Source organism: Lasiodiplodia theobromae (assembly GCF_012971845.1).
Source record: "Lasiodiplodia theobromae strain AM2As chromosome Unknown scaffold_47, whole genome shotgun sequence".
NCBI lineage: Eukaryota > Fungi > Ascomycota > Dothideomycetes > Botryosphaeriales > Botryosphaeriaceae > Lasiodiplodia > Lasiodiplodia theobromae.
In genome coordinates, this window is record NW_023336527.1 from 35,549 (window position 1) to 59,737 (window position 24,189).

The 24,189-nt window shown below is 52.5% G+C and overlaps 7 protein-coding genes across 7 annotated transcripts; 4 read left to right on the forward strand and 3 right to left on the reverse strand.

The window, feature by feature from the left end:
• Positions 1–6,446: 6,446 nt before the first annotated feature.
• LTHEOB_11309 (Guanylate cyclase activator 2B) lies at positions 6,447–6,949 on the forward strand (the record flags this gene model as incomplete). Its single annotated transcript, XM_035508051.1, has 2 exons — positions 6,447–6,706; positions 6,766–6,949. The coding sequence occupies 2 exons, from the start codon at positions 6,447–6,449 to the stop codon at positions 6,947–6,949; spliced, it is 444 nt and encodes a 147-aa protein (XP_035366526.1).
• Positions 6,950–12,192: 5,243 nt separating this feature from the next.
• On the forward strand, positions 12,193–12,474 carry LTHEOB_11310 (Microtubule-associated serine/threonine-protein kinase 4; the record flags this gene model as incomplete). Its single annotated transcript, XM_035508053.1, has 2 exons — positions 12,193–12,237; positions 12,292–12,474. 2 exons carry the CDS (start codon positions 12,193–12,195, stop codon positions 12,472–12,474), a joined length of 228 nt encoding a protein of 75 aa, XP_035366527.1.
• A 2,269-nt stretch (positions 12,475–14,743) lies between these two features.
• Positions 14,744–15,001, reverse strand: LTHEOB_11311 (Hydrolase; the record flags this gene model as incomplete). Its single annotated transcript, XM_035508054.1, has 1 exon — positions 14,744–15,001. One exon carries the CDS (start codon positions 14,999–15,001, stop codon positions 14,744–14,746), a length of 258 nt encoding a protein of 85 aa, XP_035366528.1.
• Positions 15,002–16,437: 1,436 nt separating this feature from the next.
• Positions 16,438–16,647, forward strand: LTHEOB_11312 (Mg(2+) chelatase family protein/ComM-related protein; the record flags this gene model as incomplete). Its single annotated transcript, XM_035508055.1, has 1 exon — positions 16,438–16,647. The coding sequence occupies one exon, from the start codon at positions 16,438–16,440 to the stop codon at positions 16,645–16,647; it is 210 nt and encodes a 69-aa protein (XP_035366529.1).
• Positions 16,648–19,055: 2,408 nt separating this feature from the next.
• LTHEOB_11313 (Phosphoribosylformylglycinamidine cyclo-ligase) lies at positions 19,056–20,001 on the reverse strand (the record flags this gene model as incomplete). Its single annotated transcript, XM_035508056.1, has 4 exons — positions 19,056–19,077; positions 19,127–19,319; positions 19,380–19,670; positions 19,728–20,001. The coding sequence occupies 4 exons, from the start codon at positions 19,999–20,001 to the stop codon at positions 19,056–19,058; spliced, it is 780 nt and encodes a 259-aa protein (XP_035366530.1).
• A 115-nt stretch (positions 20,002–20,116) lies between these two features.
• LTHEOB_11314 (putative bifunctional purine biosynthetic protein Ade1) lies at positions 20,117–20,587 on the reverse strand (the record flags this gene model as incomplete). The annotated part of the gene is made up of 2 exons (XM_035508057.1): positions 20,117–20,247; positions 20,305–20,587. 2 exons carry the CDS (start codon positions 20,585–20,587, stop codon positions 20,117–20,119), a joined length of 414 nt encoding a protein of 137 aa, XP_035366531.1.
• Positions 20,588–22,577: 1,990 nt separating this feature from the next.
• LTHEOB_11315 (Surface layer protein) lies at positions 22,578–23,807 on the forward strand (the record flags this gene model as incomplete). Its single annotated transcript, XM_035508058.1, has 3 exons — positions 22,578–22,863; positions 22,935–23,042; positions 23,146–23,807. The coding sequence occupies 3 exons, from the start codon at positions 22,578–22,580 to the stop codon at positions 23,805–23,807; spliced, it is 1,056 nt and encodes a 351-aa protein (XP_035366532.1).
• Positions 23,808–24,189: the final 382 nt, after the last annotated feature.

A 24,189-nucleotide genomic window follows, 5' to 3' on the forward strand; every position in this document is an offset into this window, starting at 1 on the left:
TTAATATCGAGATATTAATCACTAAAGTCCGGATTTTAGTAATCGCTTGACGTCCCTTTCGATGTTCCCGTCATCATTACAAGGAACAACCATGTGCAGCTTAGCTCCCATGACGTACGGGCGCTGTAGCGGCTCACCTCATTAATGATATAAGGGGACATACTGTGGCGTCTATTACAAGTATCAAAATGAAATGGAGGGCCTGAAAAACGCCATGGTAGGACTGGCTGCAAGCGATGGTTAGTCTCATCGAAGCAGGTGCCGTCATGGGGCGCCGTCACGATCTCCACTACGACGTAGAGAGCTGCCGTCAAGCTCGCACTCGCGCATTCACGAGGAGGATGCGGGTGAAAATCTGCCCCCACTATATACCGTCGTCAAGTACAAGCTACGTGTCCCACGGTGCTCGCGGCCATTAAGAGGCACTTCGACGGGTCGATTATACCCTGCTGCCGCACCACCAAGCAGCGAGTGCGGAGTGACAAGTGTCCACCAGGTAGCTGAGCTGCAGAGGAGGTACTGCCGGGGGTGCTTACGATGCTTGCAGGGGTAAGAAATTCATTCGAGTCACTGCAGTTGCGATAATTTGGAAAAACGACCCGAGGTTCTAAAACAGTGTCACTTTATGGTATGACACTTTCAACGGCTTCCACAACAACAGATGGCGTAGAGGAGGATTAATTGGGGTGAATAGCCAGAGCAACCATAATGTGAGTTTGGATGAGTGTACACCGCTGGTGTGATGGGCGCCTGATCTCCAGGCTCGCGACTATGGTTAGGTCAAAGCACGGGTCCGCATTTGAGTTTACATCCTAATAGTACCGCGTGGGCGATCCCTGGGGGGACTCTACATGAATATCCTGCTCCTGTTCCAAATGACAGTTACTTCAACTTCTTCGACGCTGTGCCAATCTGCGTGCATCGATGCCTGGTTGATATTGCCCAATTCCCCACATCGAGATGGGTGCGCTCGTTTATAAGTAATCCTGCCAACTTATTCCTAAGCGATGTTCCAGTAGATGTATGGAGAGTTTCTTCTGTTGACTCAAAACTTCAATGTATAATACTGATGGCGAAAATTCTGCGCGGCTTCACGCGTTGCCTACACGGGATGCGTCTTGTCTCTCTCGATTAAGATCGTCAATTTCATAATCTGACCTAAGCACTACATAAGCTTGAAATTTCTAATCTGTGAGCGGGCTCGTCGAAGACCATCCCAATTAACAATAGAAACGCCAATCCGCTCGAACCCGTCGTATTTCTCAACTACAATAAGTGTAGTGGCAAAATTCTTTCGAAAGGCGATTGGCTCTTCATCTCCGTTGTTTCGCAACTGTTCATTCGGGCCATCCAGGCGCTCTTCGTCCAAAATTATGCTGTAACATTTCAGACCTTCAGGAGAAATGAGGTTGTCCAGCACACGGCCGTCAGAAACGTTCACATCGTATTTGCGTTGGTGACCTGGATACTCCACATAAAGAACTGCTCTTTCTTTATCGGGGAAGTAGTTGCCCCAAGCCCATAACACACGGTCGGGATCAGATATCTTGACACGTTCATGTTGTCGTGTAATTCGAGCCTCTAACGATGGTGCGCTAACGTGCAGAAATATTGCCTCTGAAAAGTCGTGCCTATTTTCGATAAGGGTCTCGAGCTCATGCTGATTTAACAGCTCGTCGTTATGTCCTTCGACTGAAACGCCCAAATCTCTAATCCTATTCTCCGGCATGCCTTCCGGTATATTTTCGTTGCGTTTAAAGCCTCTACCATGCCATCCAATCCATGACCAGCTGGGAAATCCATTGCGCCGCTTTCCTGCTTTGTCACACCTAGGCCAAAGCAAGGGAGAGTGCAGTTGACCACAATCGTTGCTTGATTGCGTCCCTTTTGATTGGAAGACCTGCGATATGCCGTACTTGAACAATTTTCTCTGTTATTTCACTGACTTCTTCGTAACGTGCCAAAACACCTCGGATCGCGTTGAGGATATCTTCTGGATGCGCAAGACTAAGGTTCGCATAATCGTGTATCCTCGGCCAGATTTTCGGATAACCCCCCTCACCCATTGAAAAGTACGGATAGACGGGCGTATTCCTGTACTCATTGAGCTTGAACATGGGTGTAACGCGACATTCCTCCCATGCTTCCGCGTGTCCAATTTCACCGCACTGAAAGTAAACTTGCTGATCTGTAAAGACGAGACTTCGCCTTGCCAACAAGCCCTCCTGAAAGGTCCAGCCCCTTGTGGACCATTTTGACTGATCCATTAAAAGCTTCGGGTCAGGAAGCGTTGTAGAAAGTTCAAGGGAGCCGATGCGTGTGCATGGGGGAGGTTGGCTTTCCTTGACCACTCCTGGTAGGCCATAGTGCGGTCTATTTCCAGCAGCTGCAATAATGGTGATAGACGATCTACTATAGATATGGTGCATCTGTGTAATCTGCGCCGCCTTGTGGTTTATGTCCTCTTGACTCTGGGGGTCTTGGATTATGCAGTATCTGTCGCACTAGAGATACCGCATCTTCAGTTTTTGAGCCACTAATATGGCATCCGAGATCGTGTTTGGAAGGTCGGTAGGTAGTTCGTCGTAGCAGTCTCTTGGGAGGTCTTCGTATATACCCCACATATAAGACAGAGCTGCGTACGAGAAGTCCTCTTTCGGGGCAGGAACAACAGTTCGAGTCTCACGGTCGATTAGTCGCAAGCCTAATACTTGATCCATACATCGATAGCGCTTGCTATCGCAGTTGTAATGTTCCGTTCGACATTCCTCTAACCGTTTATTGACCATGTCGAAATTGACATGGGGTTTGATACAGGCTGCGCGGAGAGCTTGTCCGTGCAGGTCCATGGTTCGAATTTCTGCAATATAGCCCACAAAATCACGGTTAATGCAGTCCTCTTCATTCCTCCTCTCGACTTGCTCTTTCGTCCACAAGCTGACGCCACGGCTAGGAACATAGCTTTTGTTTTTGAAGGTCAGATAAGTTCTGTCTTGGGATGTCTTTGCAATTAATATCAACTTCCGTTTCTTCGGATATCACTGTGTATCCCAAGATGGATAAACGAAATGCATTGCTTGACAGAACACACATTTGGGATCGCGGATAAGTAGTTCGTTGGTACCAAAAAACAGAACGTAAGAATTGAAAACAGTGGTTCGGAGGAATATTGCATCGAAATTGATCCAATCACACCTGCTGCAAAGATACGGCTTCCTTGCATGGTCAACAGTGCTCTTCATATCTTCTAAAGTAGATCCGATGCCTGTGTAGTCGATGTTTCTGGGGATGTTGGGAGGACATTTGCCTGTGTTCCTCGCCAATTTTGGTCTGTTTCAGCATCTCTATGAGTCTCTGCGGGAGACGCTAATCGCTTCGAGGCCCGGCGACGCCGGAACAGCCGATGCAGAAACCGGCGAGCAATTGCAAAAAAGCCCATTTGGAAAAAATCAATCGGCGATCGTGGAATTTTTGCAAAGCTGAGTTGACATCTTATGCTTTGGAAAGAGTCTCATCATATAAGCGAAATCTCACTGAGAGTAGATTTGAGCACCAGTCTGACGTGGCAATTTTGCCGCACTTGTTTCTAACATTCAGATGCTATTGATGGATGCCAGCTGCTATGCTGTCGTAAGCGTACTATCCCCGCTCTGCAGCCTCACAAAATGCAGAGAGATGATACATCCGGTAGCAAGCCATAATCTTGTTTCTCCTGGTGGCAAGCCTGTCGACTGCCAATGATAAGACATATCGACCAATCCAAAACTTCACACCATCCATAGGAGCGAAATTTCTTCCAAGCAAATAGCAATATATCTCGAAAATCATCCACACCTATGCATTCATTAACTGTGGAGCAGGCAATCTCATAGCTGAGACACGTCGTTGGTTGCATATTGTTGAACAGTGCAAAGTGATTGAATTATACACTTCTGAAGAGCAGAATAACAGCAGAAACTACCTTTTTATATACATGGTTGCTGCGTGCACGCGCCTTGAAGTATCGTGAGTAAGTCACGCTTGGTAGTGAGATAAACAGGGGTTCTGCCTTGGTGTTGAGAAAGGAACACGAGATATACGGCAGTTAAGCTCGGGGTAAAAAGTAAAGCACAGTCTGACATGATGCTTACATATCAATGCCCTTACAAGTGCCGGAGGACGATATGTGGTATGAGTCCCGAGACCGATCCATAGGTTATGGACGTCCGCCGATTCCGTACGCTGCTTTGAAGCATTCGTAGTCTCGTCGCAGTCTTGTCGCAGCTAAGAGAACTCATCTGTGGCTACACGTTGCTTCTGATCGAGTGACGGCTGTAGCGAGGTCGAGGGGCTGAGAAGCGTCCTTAACACCCCGGTGGCTTGTTTACGATTAAATTTCACCCGGGTCGATGCGGATCAGTGGCAGGAGGGTGGAAAGCCATACGCTGGAGCGCGGCGCTGATCTTTCGCGGGAGACTTTCTGACCGTGTCTGCGGCGTTTCGTGGGAGGTGGTGACTCCGCTACCCGCTTTGGGGTCGTAGGGGGTGTCGTGATGGGGTGGCTTTGGAGGCGAGAGAGAGTGCGCACGCTTCGTGGATCAGCCGCCCATCCGCGGCGCACAGCAGGAACGTATGCAGAAGGACAGTAAGCACGCGTGCAGAAGCACGCACATTCGGGGGTTGATTAAATGATTGGTGGCTCCGAATACAAGGGGCCCAGGCGCTCTCATTTCTATCTTCACTTCACTGAAACCGCCCCACCGAGAGCCATTCAAGCACACAAAACGGCAAGACAGCAGGATACCCTTGGTGAGAGGTGATGAAGAGCTCATGGTGTCGTTGAAGCCCGTGGTGGGCTGCGAGTGCGAATCGCCAGAGGAGCAGGGCCCGCGTGCCGTCGCTGTGATTCGACATCGCCGAGACAAAAGACCACGACTGTTTGACTGCTGTCCAAACATGGGAAAAGACCGAGGCGCGTGACTGAAGCTCGAGGTGACCATGGATTTGGTGAATCCCTCATAATTGGCAACAGCTACTGCCGGCTGGGGTTCCTAGTGCTCACGCTGACCATGCTCCACGGCGTACAATATTGGCTGGTATAATCCCCAGCCTTTTTGGGACTGGACGGCCAGGCCCGGAGGGGATAAGAAGGGCGAATTGCGATAATTTTCGAGCGGAGGGAGCGTCGAAACAGAACAGGGCTCGGCGGTACTATTTGGGGCGAGCTGCGGACGCACGCAGCGGAATGCGTGTCCGGTAACGGAGCACCAGCGGTGAAAAATGTCAGACATGTAGCGGGGGTTGCAACTCACACTCTGTGCACCCGCCGGAAACTCGGCGTTGCTAGTGCATCACGGCCGTGCCTCCGGCGCCAGCGCCGTTCGGAGCGTGCGATAGCGTGGGCGATCGTCTTTCCCAGGCGCGTTAATCGGGCGGGGATCAGCTGGCCAATGCGAGCGGAGCCTGAACGACGCGCCTTCTTCAGCACTTCTTCCCGGCGTGCGTTCGGATGCAGCAGCGCCTGCCACCACCGGCCAGGATATTATGGAATGGGCGGAGCATCTGAGCGAAAAGGCGGAAGGACGGAGACGTGATTGCCTGTCTGTGCGATACATCGGTCTGCCGTACCTCATCAGCTCATTCCACCGACAACTGACAGTGGTGCCCTACGCTTCAGCCTTCAGGTGGGCTCGAAGGATCCGCCGACAGTGGAATCAACGCCGGCCCAATCTTGACAAGGCATTGTGTTGTTATTTGGTAGATTATGGCCCGAGCGGCGTACTTGTATATCGAGGGCGAAGACGGCGGTGTACGATGTTTCATCGGGGCTTTCTGCGGCGGTGTTGACGCGGTAGCTGAATACAATGGTGATGGTAGCAACCATGGATGCGGGTGCCAGAGGTTGCATTGGTGGTCGCTGGCTGGCAGCTGTAAAGCAGAGTGGCGGCCTTAAGCGAGGGCCACGAAAATACGACAACGAAGACTTTGATCAACACAGTATAATATACAGCGGTCGCATTGCGATGCAAATTAGTAGGTCGCATGAAACATTCTTTGAGAAGCTGTAGAAAAAAATGCGCATAAAAACATCTACGTTTCGTGGTGATGTTGTGTCATGAAAAAGCAGCGGCACAGTGGGTTGTGGCGCCAAGGTGCGGGGTTGGGGCCGGGCTCAGGCAGGCACACCAAGCACGCCTGCCGTCGGCCGCTGACCCCCTCCGTCTGCACCTGAATCCGAGAAGCCTACTACCGTCCGTCTCCGCATCACCAACCGAAAGCCAGAGTGCAAGTGCAAGCCCAAATCAGGCAAGAAGCGAAGAGAAGAGAAGAGAAGAAAATGGAGTCAACAAACAATTGGTTTGGTCGCTGCGACGTGTCGACGGATACCTGCATGAAAATGGCCACAAAAGCACACTCCCTGGACCTCCGCCCTCAAAATTTGCCCAAAGTCACACAACCCGCCTTTCATGGAACGCCAACTCGCCGGACGCCGCTGGACGCAGGACGAGCAGCTCGCCTGCGTTGAGGCGGTACGCTACGTATTGCGAACGACAAGCAACCTCATGACGCTGGCGGATGTATACAAACGCGTCTCAGAGCACCTCGCACGCCACTACTCAATCCAACGCAGCAGGAGAGCCGTGTACGCCTACGTCCGCTCCAATCTGACTTTCCTCCTCTCTGAAATCAACAGCGCTATGAGGCAGAGGTCGGCATTGCCAGCCAAGTAAGTCACGCCCTGCAGCCATTCTCCTCTGGTGATGATGAATAACAAACGGATGACAGCGACCATCACGAATCGCTTCGCTACGAGCAGAACCCGGCACGCTCGGCCCTCCTCGCGCCTGGTTTCGCCCGAGACGAAGACCACCTACACATGCTGACATGGTCCGAGTGGGAGCTGGATGCCTTCTTCTGGCCTCTCCTTAGCGACATCGATGCGGGTTGGTCTCCGGCGCCACAAGTGTGAATGTGCAGGTTCAGGGAAAGCTTGATGCTCCGTGTCAACAAGGACACCAAAGTATTGTCTAGGGGTCGGAATGCAATGTAAGGATAGATGTGAGGTTAGGAGCAAAAAAGTTTTTGTTTTATCATTTCAGCGAGCTAATCAACAGCTCCTTCTGCTTCCCGCATGCTGAATTGACGGTCAACCGAACATGCGCCACCCCGCCTGCGCCGCGAATGCCCCAAGGAGGATGCTGCCCTGTCACCTCTGCGCCCCACCACCGCCGACCCCAACCTCGGCACAATGCCACACTCGCGGAGATAATGAGAAAGTGATTGGGCGACTGTTGTCATTGGCTTTCGGAAGCCGGCAATTAGATCCAACGTGTCCGCGCTCTGGCTGTTTTCCTCTCTTCCCCGTCGGCTCCTTTCCGCCCGTCGTACCAAGCATTCTACTCTTTCCCGGACTCGTGCGCATGATGAAGATCGCAATGAAGCTAACCAGCCTGACCATCTGCCTCTCCCTCGTGCATGCCTGCCACGCCTCCTGGCTGTGGACTCCCGCCGAACTTCGAATGGACCGTCCTGCCTGTACGCCAATGCCTCCTCAAGGTGTGGGACAAACATTTCTTCCTTGCCCTGGGACATGGGCATTTCCTGGCAAGCGCTTGCGGTCGCGGTTGACAGCGGCTCAGCCGTAACGGCAATCCAGGGCTGCTTGGCCAACGATGGAAGCGCCAGCGGCACAACTGCCTGTGTCTTCGGCCTTGCAAGCCCCCTAATCGGCATCGGGACCGCCTTCCAAACCGTCCGGGCAGCGGGCTGGTTCGCCCGCGCCTCCAACACCTGGATGCAGTCGGGCCCAGAGGAGATCGCCCTCGAAACCTTTCTCCTAACGTGCTGAGACTCACCAGCGCCACTTTTGAAGCCGCTTTCCATGACATGCTCCGCCGCTCTTTCGGCCCCGCGCGCCTGAGCTCCTGGGGCCACGCCAACCGCACCCACCGCCTGGAGCCACCGCGACGCCACAGTCCCGCTATTCCGCTTCTGGCACACCGCACTGGGCCTCATTGACCTCGCCGCGCGCGAGCACAGCACTGGTGCCGCCCATTTCACCTTATCGTACGCCAACCACGGGCTGGATCGGCGCCAGAGCTTCCAGCACGAACGTATGTCCAGCCGCCTCTTCCAAGGTCGCTTTGACGCCGCCGCCGCCGCCGCTCTCGCCCATCCCATCAGGCCCGCCTTGGACGCCGTTTTTTGTTTCGCCACCAGCAGCAGCGGGTGACCCGATGGCAAAGTACTCTCGGTGCAGATGTACGGCAATACCCACCGTGCCACTTTTCGGATTCGCCTCACTCGGCATCTTCGACAATAGCGATGCGGATGCTGCCCTCATGGCTTTCGAGCCGGTCGGGCTGCCCTTACCTGTCCACGACTGCTAGTGGGGGATTTCAGCGGATGTTGGCCGGGCTGGACTGCTGCGGTAATTGCCGCGCTGAACCAGCCTGCAGACGAAAAATGCGATCCACTTGCCTGCCCTTCGGCCGATTTGGCTCACATATGGCGTCGTCGTCGTCACAGGCCGCCATCGCAGTCCATCCCAGCGTCGTCACTGCCACCGTCCCCGCCACCACAAGGGCCTAGCGGCCAGCATCCTTCCTCCCTCAGCCACCAATCTCCGAAGCTAGTGTCGGCGCCACCATGACTATCGTGCTGCCATCACCTGTTTCGGCCAGCGCGCTTCAAGGACGTCCTCTACCAGGGTGGCAGGTGTGAACCAACAAGGAGGAGCCACAAACGAGGGGCGGACCCGGCGCCGCCGCCGCCATTTAGCTAACGTTGTGGTAGCTAACACAGCCAAGTGGGTGGGGTGCTTCCCAAATGGCGAGAATGGTGGGCAGGGCTGCTGGCGTGGTGGCATTGTGTGGGCTTGGGACGGGCCGGGCCGGGCCGACGACCGCCTACCTCCCCCGGCGCGATCAACGACCAGGTAGCCCTCGCCTCGCTGTATCCCGGCTTGGCCGATGCGGTTGTGCGCGCCCGTGTGGTGGGGGGCGTTTTGGACTACCGTGTCGAGCACGTGGACTTGCTGGTCGAGATTATTATCGAAGCCGGCTTATGGATGCTTGGCGATGACGATGGTGAGGTTGCTTGCGCAGTTGCAGCGCCATTGGGCATCGATGCTTCCCTTTGTGGAGATCCGGATTGTGCTGGCAATGTGCATGGCATCTGTACGACAGTAAGTTCGCTTTCCCCAGGAATTAGCGACAGCTGACGCAAAGCCAGCGTAATTTTGGAGGATGTGAGTGCTTGAAAACCACCTATGCCTACGCTCAGCCGGGAGGCAGGGCTCTGTGGGACTTGCAGCAAGTGTGGTTGGACGGCCTGTTGAGTGACTAGGGATGGTCGTGCAGAGCAAACGATCCAATTAACTTGGAAATGAGCCTCTTTAGCCAGTAACCTCTCCACACTCCCATATTAAAGACCCCGCTAATCATCTCGTCGCAGAATTTCCCGCGTATTTTGCTCCAAGGTCGATTCCTACATCGACAGCCGTGATGTTAGCCTGAACTTGACCACCGAGGACTTGAATGACCCGAGCGCATGGAGCGGCTGCAACGGATGGAAATTCCGGTTTCATTGGGATGAATGGCATGATTCCGTGTTTCCCGCTGCCTGCTCAGACATACACGAAGCGTTCTACACTACTTGTAAGACTCTGACTCTCATGTCTTGTCCTACACTGACAACGTAACAGACACGCATTCGCCGCGTCTGGCACTCAGGACTTCTTATCGTTTGGGTCTGCCGGTTCTGCTGTTGAAAAGCAAGGAGTGTCGGACCTGGTCCTTTTCACGGCGTACTGTTCCATCATCAATAAGCCGGGGTTCGTCATCTGTTATGCATCATCCATGCAAAATACTGACCAGTTACAAGGTCCTGCGTGTGCAGAGACATAGACGCACAAAACAGTGGTATTAACTGTTAGACTGTGTATTACTTTTTGCCCCGAGCTTAACTGCCGTATATCTCGTGTTCTTTTCTCAACACCAAGGCAGAACCCCTGTTTATTTCACCACCAAGCGTGACTTACTTACGATACTTTAAGGCGCGTGCACGCAGCAATCATGTATATAAATAGGTAGTTTCTACTGTTATTCTGCTCTTCAGCAGTGTACAGTTCAATTACTTTACACTGTTCAACATTAACATTGCGTATGGAGGTTATTCTTGATTGATTCTTTTTGCCCTGTGCAATAGGATTCATTCCTTGCCTAAATTGATAGCGCGGTAATCAATTGACCTTCTTTTGTTATAGTAGAATTGATAACTTCCCGCATTTCCCTGTTTATTAGTCGGGCATCTATGTGCGTCCACCGGCTTCTCCGCGATTTTCGTGCACCATTCCAGTTTCTCTCTGTCGTATAGGCTGATACTGGTGGAGCCCGCGCTGCAAACACGCTGATATTAATTTTGAAGGGGATGGGAAATCAGGTGTCTTGAAGAAAGTAGGCATAATATACTAGCATCGACGAAAAGTGCTTCTAGAACTGAAGATCGTCGGTACCCATCTTTATCTTGTAAAACGAACACCATGGACCTAAAATTGAATATTTTATATTTCTGCTTAATAACTCTGCATCTTTCTTTGCTAATTGTAGACGCATCTCTCTCTATCTTAGAGGTCTACTTATATTGAGCTGGGGTTGGTTCGTCGCATAACAACGATTTGAAACCTTAGAGCCTTTCATAAAACTAACCTTCTCTATTATGCTAGAAGTTAAGAGTCTTGCTTGACTTAGAGCCGGGAAGGCGATAGGCGAGGCAATTGGTTTAGACGTATACAAATCGCAAGAATACTACGTGCAAATTCTGTGAATCCTGGAATGCATTTTGAAAAACCTTCAACTTAATTTGCATTGCGTCCCAACAGCATTCTATGTAGTTAAATAAAAGACCCGCCGGGCCGAGCTCTATTTCATCCCATCTTACCCTTCAACCAGGTGGTGTAGTCTAAGTTACTCCAAGCACGCCGGCATACGTCGCCTACGGCTCTACTCGTTCACACTATAGAAGTCTTAGGTGCCACGGAAATGGCTTCAAAGCTTTTTAAGAGTAAACATGAAGGATAACGCAAAGGAAACAAGGAGGCCTCTGGGCGAAAATGGCCAACACTATGGTTGGGAGTTAAATCCTATTGCGATCGAGGCTCTCTGCTGCCCGGCCTAATCTACATTGGAAGCGGCGCAGCAAAACTTCGTTTGAACTCATGGATTATCCCTCTGAGGGTCAATCCAGCAAGGGGATTTCTTGCATGCGGCACCACCGCTTCGCCATCTTACTGAGACGTCTGTCCAGCAGCCGATCACTCGGCCTCTCCGTTGGATTTCGAGACTCAGCCCAGCTCTGTAGAACGGTTGGAGAGGATACATCGCCTCCTGACACAGCGAACAAAGAACGCATTTCTTCACTTATAGCCAACGACAAGGTATCATCTTTAACGTCCAGCAGCATCCACGCTGTCGTGATCCTTGGTAGACATTTCGCCGCCGCCATATTCCGGTGTTCTGCAGCTGGCCCGATGATACGTCTGCCTGTGATTGTGAGAACAGGCCCATTTGCCGTAGGATTGAGGTTGGCTATGAGCTGGGATCTTCTTCGTGGCTGGGCACCACCGCCAATCGAAGGTGAAGACGGTTCAGCTACCTGAAAGGGTGTTGCGATACAAAGACGAGCCGTGTAAGTCTCGGATGTAGCGCTGCACAGACACGAAGGTATGGGCTGGTATTGGGCTTTCCGTAAGGTCAATGACTTCTGGCTGGGTAGCGCGATCGGCCGAGGAAGGCGCTGCATCCGGAAGGGAAAGTGATGGTGTTGAAGGATGATCGATTAGTAGCTACGGTGGGTTTGAACGATATGCGTTCAAAGCAGACTACACTAAGCCTAATCGGGAAACAAACGTGTTGTAGCAAACGCAGCCGGCCTACCGGTGCCTGCCGGCACGATCCTCAGAAAGCTTCATCAACTAGGGCGCTAGTACCAGAGACCGGTGATGTGATCAATTTGGCAGCTTGATCGTACCTTCCATATTCCTACGTGACGCGCAGCCCGCGATCCTCGACCGTGTAGGTGAACAAAAACCCAGCATCACCACCACCTCTCAATCAACACTCAACACGCAACACGAAAATCTAGCCAATCCATCTCGATCAATACCCCACACAAGGCCGATACATCTTCCGCGAAATACGAGTACACAAAACAATGCCAGCTCAGAAGAAATCCAACCTCACCAACGGCAAGCGCGATGTAAGTTCGATCCCATCCTCAGATCTACACAACAATCGCCCTGACAACGACAAGGCAAGCTGGGTCAAAGTCCCTTCCGGCGGGCCCCAACTTCCCAACGGCTCCTCTGCGAAGCAGGACAAGCGATCCCCTGCTGACGATGGCAACGGCATCTTGGACCTTGAGCTCGATGAGCTCAGCGCGCTGCTCGAGCCCGTTGGCGTCAACGGCTGTGGCGGAAAGAGCGACCGCAGGTGATGCAGAGGGCTTCGTGGGAATGCGTCGGTCAGGTGCTTTCTTTTTTTTTTCCTCCTCCGTGAACGGCTTCTCCTCGAGAGGCGACCACGATGCGAATGAGATCGACTCACATTTGACTTGGTCTTCAGTTTCCCATTGCGTCGATGGGAGTGTTTGCAATCGGATGTGGCTCGTTGATTCATTGGATGCTACTATACCAACACGCCGCTCATGATCGGCGCCATGTCTCTCACCGCACCACCACCGTCGTCGCCTGGCCTACGCTGACCGATGACTATAATGACAAGTCGAAGAAGGCCGGCGGCGCCATCCTCGGCGTCAGTAGCAGCGAGGCAAACAAGCCGATGGTGAGTAGACACTCGTTTTTCCAGTGCTTGTCCCCGACCTCATTCTCAATCTCTGGTCGCTTCCTCTCCTCACCCTCTCGCACGCGACGCCCCATTAGACATGCCCTCTCCTTTAACAAAGGCGAGCGTCACCGCTCGCTCGCGTTGCGACTGTTCCATTACTGAGAGTGCCGCCCGCTGTAACCATCGATGCGGTCAAGATGTCGCTCCCGCCGCCGAGGGAACTACTCAAATTGCCCTAGCCCCCATCGTTGGCCCTCACTGGCTGGCGTAAGGCTGGCATTGTAGCAGCGGCGGCCCTGCTCTATACCCAACCGGCTACTTCAAGCGCCAAAGAATCACGGCGCGCCCTGGCTTATAAATGCCGACAGGGAGGAGGGGGGCAACACGATATGCCAATCCACCCCAAGTTCCGCCCTCCGACATGCATCTCAACCGCAGCGTGGGTCCTGCTGGACGACGACCCCGCCCAGCAGCCGGAGCTTCAGGGCCTTTGTTCGCGGCGCCGATCCCGGGCCGAGGGCTTCCTCCTCCCCTTCGCGCACCAACTGCGTCACCCTCTGCCACAGGCCACCGTTCCAGGAGTGTGTGTCGTCAACAACTTCGCCTTGTCGTCGTCTCCCAACCTGCAGCGCGCCGTCCCGGCTCTATATTCGACGGCATTTGTACTGCAATGCTCGGAGCTACTCGCTCGGCAGCATTCCGTTGCCCAGCGCCGCCACCGTCGGCTTGGGTAGCGGGCAGAATATCCGTGGTGCTGGTCAGAAGGAAGATCGCGTGTGTGCAGTGTCGGTCTGGTCACCCGAGGAGATTGACTAACGGACCGCAAGTGGGGTTGATCCTCGCATGAGCCTGGCTATGGTGGGTGGAGAACCTTTTGGCTTTGGTAGTTGAAGGACCTTCAGCTCGGGTGAGTGCAAAAGTTCAGTTAGCTTTTGTGGTTAAAAAAGGGTTAGCTATGAAGATTCAAAAGGTCTTTGCTTTGGGGATTCAAAAGGTCTAGTGTCGGCCAGCTTGGACAATGCAATCGTTAGCGTTGATGAGGAGCTCAGCAAGACTCTGGATCGGGTGAGGGTAGGGAGGTTCTTTGGTTACATGGTCTCGTGGCTTGCAGGTTGCTTGTTTCCATGCCAGCAGCCAGAGAAGCTGCGGATGTGTAGGTGGGCACGTAGTCGTATAATTCCGCACAACCAGCACAATCACCGAGCGCAGTGGCTTAAGCGACACGGTCAAAGGAGAGGCTACTTCCTCGGACGGATTCTGATATTGTGATCTGGCGAAAGCTTATTGCAAGGTGTGGAATTTGGTTTTGCATACCAGTGCTGCACGCTCGGCCACTATAGAACGTCACAGTGATAAAAGCCACCGTAGCTGGGTAGTAAGATGAATTCGAGAAGATAGAGAACGCCCACGAAATCTCCTACCGCGCAAGGGATCGAGTGAGGGATAGTAGGGTATGGGCGAGGCCGCGCCGATAGATTGATGACCCGGGTAAGTACGGCGGGCGGCGCCAAGTGCAAAAAGAAAAAAAGTCTTAGTCGGAGGTAGGGGTAGTAAAAGAGGAAAACGCCTAGGAACCAAAGAAGCTCTGCCGCCGCTCTTCAACTCCAGAGAGCTCAGCCGGAAAACGCTTTCCGCCGCATTGCAAATCGGGAGAGCCAGGCCAGAAGATGAAAAAGCCCGGTGCAAGAGTCAAACTAAGCGGCCTCGCTAGGCCTCTAAACTCGAGACCGTCGCCTCCAGAGATCAATCATCTTTGCTTTGTTCAGCCGCCTGTCCCTCCAATCCCACGCGTTGCCGTCGTAGCACTGGTTGGCGCCGGCGTCGTCCGAATCCTCATCGCCTGAGCAATTCCACGCGACCTCACAGCACACACTCTCCCGATTGTCCAAGCCCTGCTGCTCCTCGTAATCCTCAAAATTTTACCACAAAATGATCTTGCGCTGGAAGCCATTCCCGTGCATCTCTGTCAATTCCCGACAGATGAGAAGGATGTCACCCCTCTCGTCGTAGCGTGCGAGCGTGATCTCGTGAATGCGAGGCCAGTCGGTCGGCCCCTCGATGTTGTTGCTAATCGGGATGGCCAGCTGACGCACTATCCCAATGGGGTTGCTGCCGTTGCCGCCGGTGGCCCCTTCAGGCCCGGGAGAGTCGGAGGAGTTGGAGGAGTTGGCGCTCATAACGGCGGCAGCTGCGGACGGTCCTGAGGTGAAGTCAGCTTTGCACAGAAAGGATGATTACTTTTCGCACCTCGATCGACGGTTGCGGTGACGCAGCGGGCAGGGGGGATGCGTAAGAAAGACAGGTAGGCCTAAGCAAGAGAAGCTAGTAGAAGCGGCGGGTGGTGGTGGGCGGTGCCTGCGCACGACGCACTCGCGGCACTCGTTACGGAAAGGATGCTGTACTGGAGTTACCAGGGAGAGCGCCGCGAGCTGTCCAAAGCCCTTGTGGGGTGAGAGACGTCAGTTTCTCGCAGCGTCACCAGTAACCTTATGGATGCGGGTGCAGCTGGCTACGCCGAAGGCTTAGATACGTCCGCAGCCTACCCGGCTGGCTGAAGCCTGCCCCAATCGGGCAAGACTGGCTCATAAGTCTTTTCTTGCTTGCCTTCGCGCTTGTCCACAGCATCCCTCGACATGCCGCCATCACCTTGGAGCCCCGGTTGCTCGAGTTTGCTTTGAGCCCGACGATTCTCGAATTACGCGGTTTGCTTAACCCTCACAAGAATAGAATCTCCGCATCTCCACCTGGTCATGCGCATCTATCTATGGTGTGTTGGTAGATGGGGCACGGTCGACTGCATCGGATAGTTGGGGCGGCTCGGTGTTGTCAGCGTCCCGCCGAGCCTTTGTTGCTATTAGTCATCTTGATTCTCATCTTGTTATAGCTTGAAATTGCTGCACTGAGGCCAAGGCTGTCGAAGACGAGGATGACTTAGAAGTAGAGACGGCACCCAAAACTCCACTGCATCATGGTGCTTAAAACAGTCCCACAGACAAAAGTAATCGCTCAAATCAGGGGGTCTTGATACCATATCCACCGGCAAAACAAAGCTGACCAGTCTTGTTAAGCTGCAAACAAGACCACGATACGCAAATACGAGCCGATCACAGCGGCACTGCCTATCCTCAAGTTATTGCAACCTATTGTTGTGAAACGACAAGATCTTCCCTTATGTTGCGAACGCAGTAGCATAGAGATAGTTTCAGACAAGACGTTTAGTTATTTCTTCGTACTGTGGCCATACTACAAGATTTACGTGTGGGTTACGTGCTACACTAGCCCTATTTAGAAAGGCGAAGCGGTTACTACTCTCCGGATATTAGGGAGGTGAAACATTTCTACTGCCTGGAAACGCTACCCATCAGTATATTCAGGCTGTTCTGGCAGCAAAAGTAAATAAAGCCCACGCTATACTAACTCGATAAGTGTAAATATGGAGCTAAACACCTTCCTAGTCCTATCTAAGAAGGCTTAGCAACCGTTAAATTCCTTCTCGAGCATGAAATAGATTTAGCGCAACACCTTCTTTCTTCTCAATCGTTTGCTACAAATAAGCATTCGTTCCAGTACTATAAGCTCTACTATCAATTACCTGTCACCATAATAATCCACAATGTCAAACTACGGCTCTGAGAGCAGCTTCGCCAAGAGCACCGGCGAGACCGGCGTTATTCGACAGAACCCCGAGAATAACCACCGCATGATCAACCGCGAGGGAAAGCTGCTGGGGTACCCGTCGCGGGGCTGTTCTACTCCCAAACTGAATCTCACCGTTGCCGAATACCGCCAGGACCCCGAACACGAATGCGCACTCAGCTGCTGAATGCAGGTCTCGCAAATCATCCTCCTTGGCGGACTGGTGTGATCAGGTCCCCATCGATCGGCGGCAGACATTAGCGGAGGTCTCTTCGCAATGCTCTCCCCCGACGAATTTTACCCGGCATGCATTATCCACAACGTGACGAATGATCGCCTGCGCAAACACGGAAAACCACGCTGGACACTGCACGAATTTGAACTAGAATACAACTTTAAGATAGTATACGATAACCAAGTAGGGGTAATTACCAAACAGCAGTACTTTCGCGCCGACCGGACCAAACAGTACATCTGAGGGCCAAACAGCATATCACCACCAAAACCCACTAAAACCCACTATATTTAAACCACTATAGAACGTCAACGCAATAAGAAATATAATTATTTTTTATATTTTTATAATACTAGAGATGCTAAAGAATACTAATTTAATTAAAAAAGATAGATATTATATAAGAACGTTAACGTTTTAACGATAAGGTGCTGTTTAAGGCCTAAAAACTGCTATTTAGTCCAAAAATCGCGAAAGTACTGCTATTTGGTAATTACCCCTAACTTCTAACTAAGTACTGGTAGGAGAGTACACGTATAGGGATAAGAAGGAATTAGAGGAGGAATAGGGGGACGGGACTCGGAGGAAGAGAAGATGGAAGAATAGGAAAAGAACCCGCGTAAAAAAAAGGCATCTACTTATTATAATTTACCCCAGTTTCATTCTCTAGGGGATAATTACCTGCTAGACGTATATAAATAGACCAATTCGAGATCTAAACTGGCACTTTTAATCTTTACCTTGTTCTCAAATTAACTTCTCTATCCCCTGTTCACCATGCCGCTTCCGCGAGACCATCTGCGGATTCTACTCGTCGGAAGCGCGGGTCGAGAACATGCCTTTGCCTGGAAGCTGTGTCAGTCACCTCTAGTCGAAGCAGTGTTTGTGGTTCCAGGCAATGGTGGAACGGATCACTCTTTGCCAAAAGTTGCCAACGTCAATGGCGTTAGTGCCAAGAATTTCGATGATCTTCTCGAAGTTGTGAAAACGAGGAAGATCAATTTCGTTGTTCCAAGCGCAGAAGAACCACTCGTGGGCGGCTTTGTCGACAAGTTCCAATAAGGTACGAAATCGCTACTCATCCAGTTTAAACGCAGTATCTTATTAAACAATGATTTACTCCAGCCGGGGTTTGCTGTTTCGGACCATCCGAAGCGGCAGCACGTCTAGAAGGCTCCAAAGCTTTTGCCAAGGCTTTCATGAACCGGCACGGGATTCCTACTGCACGCCATCGGGCTTTCGACTCCTTTACGGAAGCGAAGGAATACCTCTACGCAGCTGAAGGACCGGTGGTGATCAAGGCGTCGGGTCTGGCAGCGAGGAAGGGTGTCCTCATGCCAACTAGCATTGAGGAGGCCGTGTCAGGTCTAGAAAGCATGATGGTGATGAAGCAGTTCGGTAAGGCGGCAGATGAGGTGGTGATTGAGGGGCGCCTGGAGGGAGATGAGATCAGCATCGTCATGATAGGCGATGGTTGTTCTATAGAAACCTTTCCTCCAGCACAGGACCACCAGCGCGTATTCGATGGGAACGTTGGGCCAAACACCGGAGGGATGGGGTGCCATGCGCCTACAGTCCTCTGTTCTGATGCTAACATGCACTTGATCAACGAAGAAATTCTTCAGCCAACCATCGATGGTATGTAAAAAGAAGGTATGTAAGGTCCTCTTAATGGCTCACGTAATCTTACATCTCTACTACTAGGCACCCCGTTCATTGAGATCATATGCATCGGCGTAATCCTGACCACTGAGGGACCCAAATTGATTGAATCCAATGTTCGCTTCGGAGACCCAGAAGCGTAGATTCTGCTTCCTTTACTCGACCAAAACATCGACCTTGTCGAGGTACTGCTCGCCTGCCTGGAGCGGAAGTTGGATAGGATACCTTTCACCTTTAAGAACATGTTTGCTGCAAACGTCGTGCTCGTATTAAAGGGATACCCCACCGCACCCGAAACAGGAAAGAATATACCCATGGAAGAGATGCCAGAATGTAAGTGAACGTTACATTACAGTAATGCTTCTCTGACTTATTATTGTAGGAACACTTATATTCCATACAGGAACCAAATACGACGAAAGCAAAGAGCTAATAACTTCAGGCGGCCGAGTCTTCGCCGCTTGCGTATTCTGTAGCACTCTCAGCAAATCTATGTCTACAGCGTATGAAGCGGCGAATTCTGTACAGTTTGAAGGCATGCATTCGCGTAAAGACATCGCTCAAAAGTATGTATGAACATTTACGAGAAATAAAAGAGATTCCCCAATGCTCCCAGTTGACGAAATGTGTGGTTTTCGTGCTAAAAGCATACAGCACTCTAGAAATACTCTACCGGAAAAGATGCCCTGATCCAACCTTCAGGTTGATATAAATTTGGCCCTGCAAGTATTCAGCTTTGGCTCACACCCAGCGACGGGTCGGTACATACCTATGAGCAATATCCTTTCGGAAATGTTTGCCATCGAAACTAATCTCCTGGACGGCTGCATATGCCGTGTCGAGGGCTTCTTGGAGACTGTCGCCGAGAGCTTGAACGGCCATGACTCGGCCACCAGCGGTGTAAAGGGACCCATCAATTTCCCTCGTGCCCGCGTGAAAGAGAGTGGCTTCCTCCCTTGAAACTACGGGAGCGCCACAATTAGCATATATGTATTTGAAAAGAGCTCCAAGGTCGGTCCTACCGTGTCCTCCCTCTTTGATTGTGATGAGCTTATTTGTCTGGTAGGTTCCGGGATAACCGTTGGAGGCGAGAATGACGGCTACAGAATACCCAGAGCGGACAGAGACCCTAGCGGACGAAAGATTGCCCTGAGTGCATGCAAGCATCACCTGGGCCAGGTCCGTATCACTGTCAAGCAACGGCAGCAAAGCCTGGGTCTCGGGATCACCGAAACGGGCGTTGTACTCCAGAACCCTTGGACCAGAGTCGGTGATCATGAAACCAGTGAACAGACATCCGATGAAGGGTTCAGCTGAGTCAGAGATCAGTACGATACCAATAAGGAGCAGGCCAAGGGCGTTTTGTTTACCTTCCTCACTCAAGCCGCGGAAAGTCGGCGCAAGAACAGTGTCATCAATGTCGGCTAGAAGTTTCGCATCAGTAACATCGACGGGCGCGTAGCAGCCCATTCCTCCAGTATTGGGACCTTTGTCACCGTCGAAGATGCTTTTGTGGTCCTGAGCAGGTGGGAGCGACTTGAAATTTTGCCCGTCGCAAAAGGTCAAGATGCTGATTTCGTAGCCTCTCAACAATTCCTCGACGACAACTCCGTCGCCAGAGTCACCGAGTGACTTCTGGACCATGATTTCCGCAAGCGCTTCAAGTGCTTCGGCAGTATTTTCTGGGATGATGACGCCTTTTCCTGCTGCAAGACCCGATGCCTTGATGACGACGTCGTAGTCGATAGACCGGACATGCTCACAGGCCAGGTGAGAAAGTCTTGTACCTGGCGGTCGGAATGCCGTGGCGCTGCATGAAGCCTTTTGCAAAAGCCTTAGACCCCTCAATTTGAGCGGTAGCCTTGCAAGGCGCGAAGCACGGGATGTGGGCTATGGGAATGAGTCAGCAGTGTCGTGGTCTCACTAGGTACGCAGGAAGTCACTGACCGGCGCGGAAGTAGCCTTCAATGCCGTCGACGATAGGAACATCTGGACCAGGGACCACGAGACCAACGCCTTCTGTCTGGGCCAGCGCGACAAGTTTGCTGTAGTTGTCGGGCGCAATGTCGTCAATGTTCACGACCTTGGGCGACGCGATGGCGGTACCTCCATTGCCGGGGACAACGAAAACTTTTTCGACCGAGTGACATTGTGCAAGCCTCCAGGCGATGGCATGCTCGCGGCCACCGTTGCCCACAAGGAGGATTCGCAGACGCTGTTGGCTGGCCATGGCGGAGCAGTAAAAGAAAAGGTGAGCCGCTAGGTTAGTGTCAGAGTGAGCGGAACGCAGGCTTGGAGAATGAAGCTCTGGTCACTGTGCGGCGTCGGCTGCACCTGCTCGGGTAGCAAGCGCCAAAGATTTCGCGGGGCCCCAACGGGCGACTATCTCCTGATGCGTCCTAGCCCGGCGTGATCCGACGGCACCTTACCTTGCAGTTAGTTACACTACTAATTAACACGCCGCTTCTTCATTTATTACAGCTATATAAGCACTGTTGGATAGCCTCATAAATGAAGCAAGGATCATGCATGAGCTTCGTGGTTCCACAGCTCGCCACCCTTTTCTTGGATGCGCTTGTGATTGCAACCCAATTGATGGTAACAGAGCCTATTGCATTCAGTATAACCTTCTTGTCCATCACTGTCGCCTGGTGGTAACCCTGCGGTTCTGAGGTTGAGCACACGAGGGGCATGACAGCGATCTCGGTAAGCGCCGATAACCAAAGACAGATAATATCCACCTTGGGTAGAGGACACAACTGCGTGGCTGTTAGGAAGGTAAAAAGAAATTTGAAAAAGCTGAGAAAGTATGGGTGCCATTCCGCCTTCGGCAGGCCGCAGAGCAGGTGCGATTGCGAGCTGGGATCTGCCACAGAGCCTTCGAGAGACTGGAAACGCCATTTCTTGTTTAGAGATTAACATCAGCCTCACGTAGGGGCCACAGTTTATATTTGTTCCTCCATACAACCCTCAAGAAATCTGAAAAGTTGAGAAAGAACAAAAGGCTATTCCGCTTTCAGCAGGCAGCCACTCGGTGCGCATGCCGACTCGACAGCCGGCCGTTACACAGCCCAACTCTCGCAAGCGAATAGTGCGGGCAATTTGCCACAGAGTCGGGAACGCCAACCGGCGCTCGCACTCAACTGTGGCCCCTGCCAGCTCCGTCGTCTCGCCTCGACCTACTGTGTATATGATGGCAGGCCGTTAGGCTGCAAGCATGGGGTGGAGGTTCCCGCTATCCTGCTTCTCAATTCTGTTCAAGTTCGAAGGCGTGCTGTGCTCAGCTGGACGGAGGATGGAACTTTCTGGGATAGCGTCGGTGAGCTCCAAAAGAGCTTTCGCCCTGCAGGAAACTTTCCTCGGGACGCCTGCCGTGTTCCATGCCATCCGCGGAGACTATCAGCAAGGAGTTCTGCCTCATCGCCACACTTCCCGGCCCCCCCTTCGCGAAAACGCCGGAGCTAAAGTCAAACTGCATTTGATGACGATTTCAACTTCGAGCAGCGTTGAAACTCGCCCTCACCCCTGTAACGTCATGAACGATTCCGCCGCCATGAACATGAACAACGACGCGCTTTACGGTGAGAGCCTGCGCTTCGTCCTTAACCAGCACTTTGGTCGAGACTTACGCTGATGCCCTCGGAGCCAGTTCGCATGTGCTAATACCCACAGCCTTTCGGCATCGACCCGATTTCCTACGAGCCCGACCAGGCTGGATTTGGCGCCCTTTGCTTCCCCGATCTTGACTGTGTGCTGATTAATAAGGTTTTTTTGTGATCGTTCGGGGTCCAGCAGGTGTTCATTCGATCGGGATGCGGAGTGCGCTGGGCAGTGGGCTGAGGAGTGTTGTTATGATGTTTCCAAAGTAGATGTCCTGCCCACGGACCACCAACTCTTCCTTACATCTCGCTCAGATCGAACCTCCTCCTCCTTTTCTTCTGATGGTAGTGATGGATGATCGATTAGTCGCTATGGTGGGTTTGGACGATATGCGTCTAAAGCAAACTACACTAAGCCTAATCGGGCATCGAACATGTTGTAGCAAACGCAGCCGGCACGATCCTCATCTTCTTCAAACGCCCTCTGAGTGACCTTCCGGGCTCTCTTTGCCATTCCTCGGAACCCCAGCCGCTTTTCATCCTTCCTCATCTTCCCCTTCTCCCTTCCAGCAGCTCACTCACTTCCGTCCTCGCCCAAGGATCCCGATCTGGGTCCCTGACATGGCTCCTTCCGAGGACTTCGCGGAGCAGAAAGATGCTCCATCCACCGTTCCCGCTCCTAGATCCCGTCTCAATTCCGTTGGCCATCGTCGATCCAAGCAGGCTCCTTCTACGGCGTCCCTGCTTCAGAAGCCTCGGAACATTTCGGCTCTCAACTCCAATCTTGAGGCCATACGTGAGCGTTACCGTCGCCTTCTACCCGAAAATTCCGCCATCTTCACCGAAGGTTCCGTGCCAGGACCGTTTGGTTACTTTGTTCCCAAGAAGCCTCTAGCTCAGGTCTTGAGTAAGTTCCTCGGTGCTTCTCTTCGGTCGGTCTTTCAAACGAGTGACTGACTTATCCGGATCTTTTCACAGCTCCCGAGTCCGCCTTCTCTCAAGAGCAAGGAGCTGAAGATATCAAGGCCGTTCAACAGACTGCTGCGGAAGACGAAGATTCCGACGTCAAAGAAGACGAAGATGATGGTATTCTTTCTCCTTCGCCTCTTCTGTTTTTTCCGGCGCTAGCGGCAAACCTCCCTCTGCCAATCTCTTACTTCCTCTGCTAACCTCATGTCTTCCACGTCAGGCCCTGCGGAGGTCTTTCCTGTTCCCTCAAACCACGATCTCTCCAAGCCCTCTCCTCCCGCGGACGACCCTCCCGTTGTCGCCAACACGTCTTCTGGCCGGAAGAAGCGCGACGCCAGCTCCCTTCTTCCGACGCCTCACAAGCGTGGTCGGGCGGACATGGACATGACCTTGGGTTCCGCGGCTGAGCATGTGCCCCGCGGCTTCGCGCGTCCCATGGAGGACATTCTGGCCAGTACTTACGGCCTGTCGGGTTATTCCTCGGCTTCCGCTCAAGAAGTTACTTCCACTCGTCCCGCGCTGCTCCCGTCGGCGACAGCTTCTGAAGTCCCGGACCTTCAGCAGTCCGCCGAGCTTTCCCGCCGCTTGTCCGCCGTCGAAGCCATCTCCCGCACGTTCCAAGGCCGTCTCGATGGCTTCGAGTCTCAGCTAGACGCCGCCGGCCTTACTACTACTAACCAGCAGCAGGTGCTCCTCGGAAGGATTGCCGCTGTTGAAGACGACAGCAGAAGCCTCCAGGCTTCCCTGGCTCGTGCCCAGCAGGACAACGAGCTCCTCCGGGCTTCTGTTCGAGAGTTGCGGGAGGAGCAACGTTTCACCAATCGTAACCTCGATCAACTCGAGCAGGCTCTCCGTAACCGCGGATACCGCCGTCGTGCATAGCTTTCCTGAATGCTTGCATTTTCCCTAGGGGCTTCCTCTCTCTTCCCCATGCCTGATCCAGCGGGCGCCGTCGGGGTGCTATTTTCTTTCGTGATTTCTGAGTCTGTCTCCGGACATTCTCTTTTCCAGCTTACTTCCGGGCAGGATCTCCTTCGGGAATCCCTAAGTCCCTGCTATTTTCTTTTAGTTTCTAAGGTAGCAATACGATTTCTTTCGTTAAGGACGTGCGTCACACTGAGCAAGCAGTGCTTCCATAGTATTCAGCTTCACGGGGTCAAGCGTAGTCCTGGTCTTTTGAACAAACAGATGGAACCAGCGGAATTGCGTTTGGCCCGGTACCTGGCCTCTTCTGCAGTATCTACCACGTTCCGGTACTCTGCAG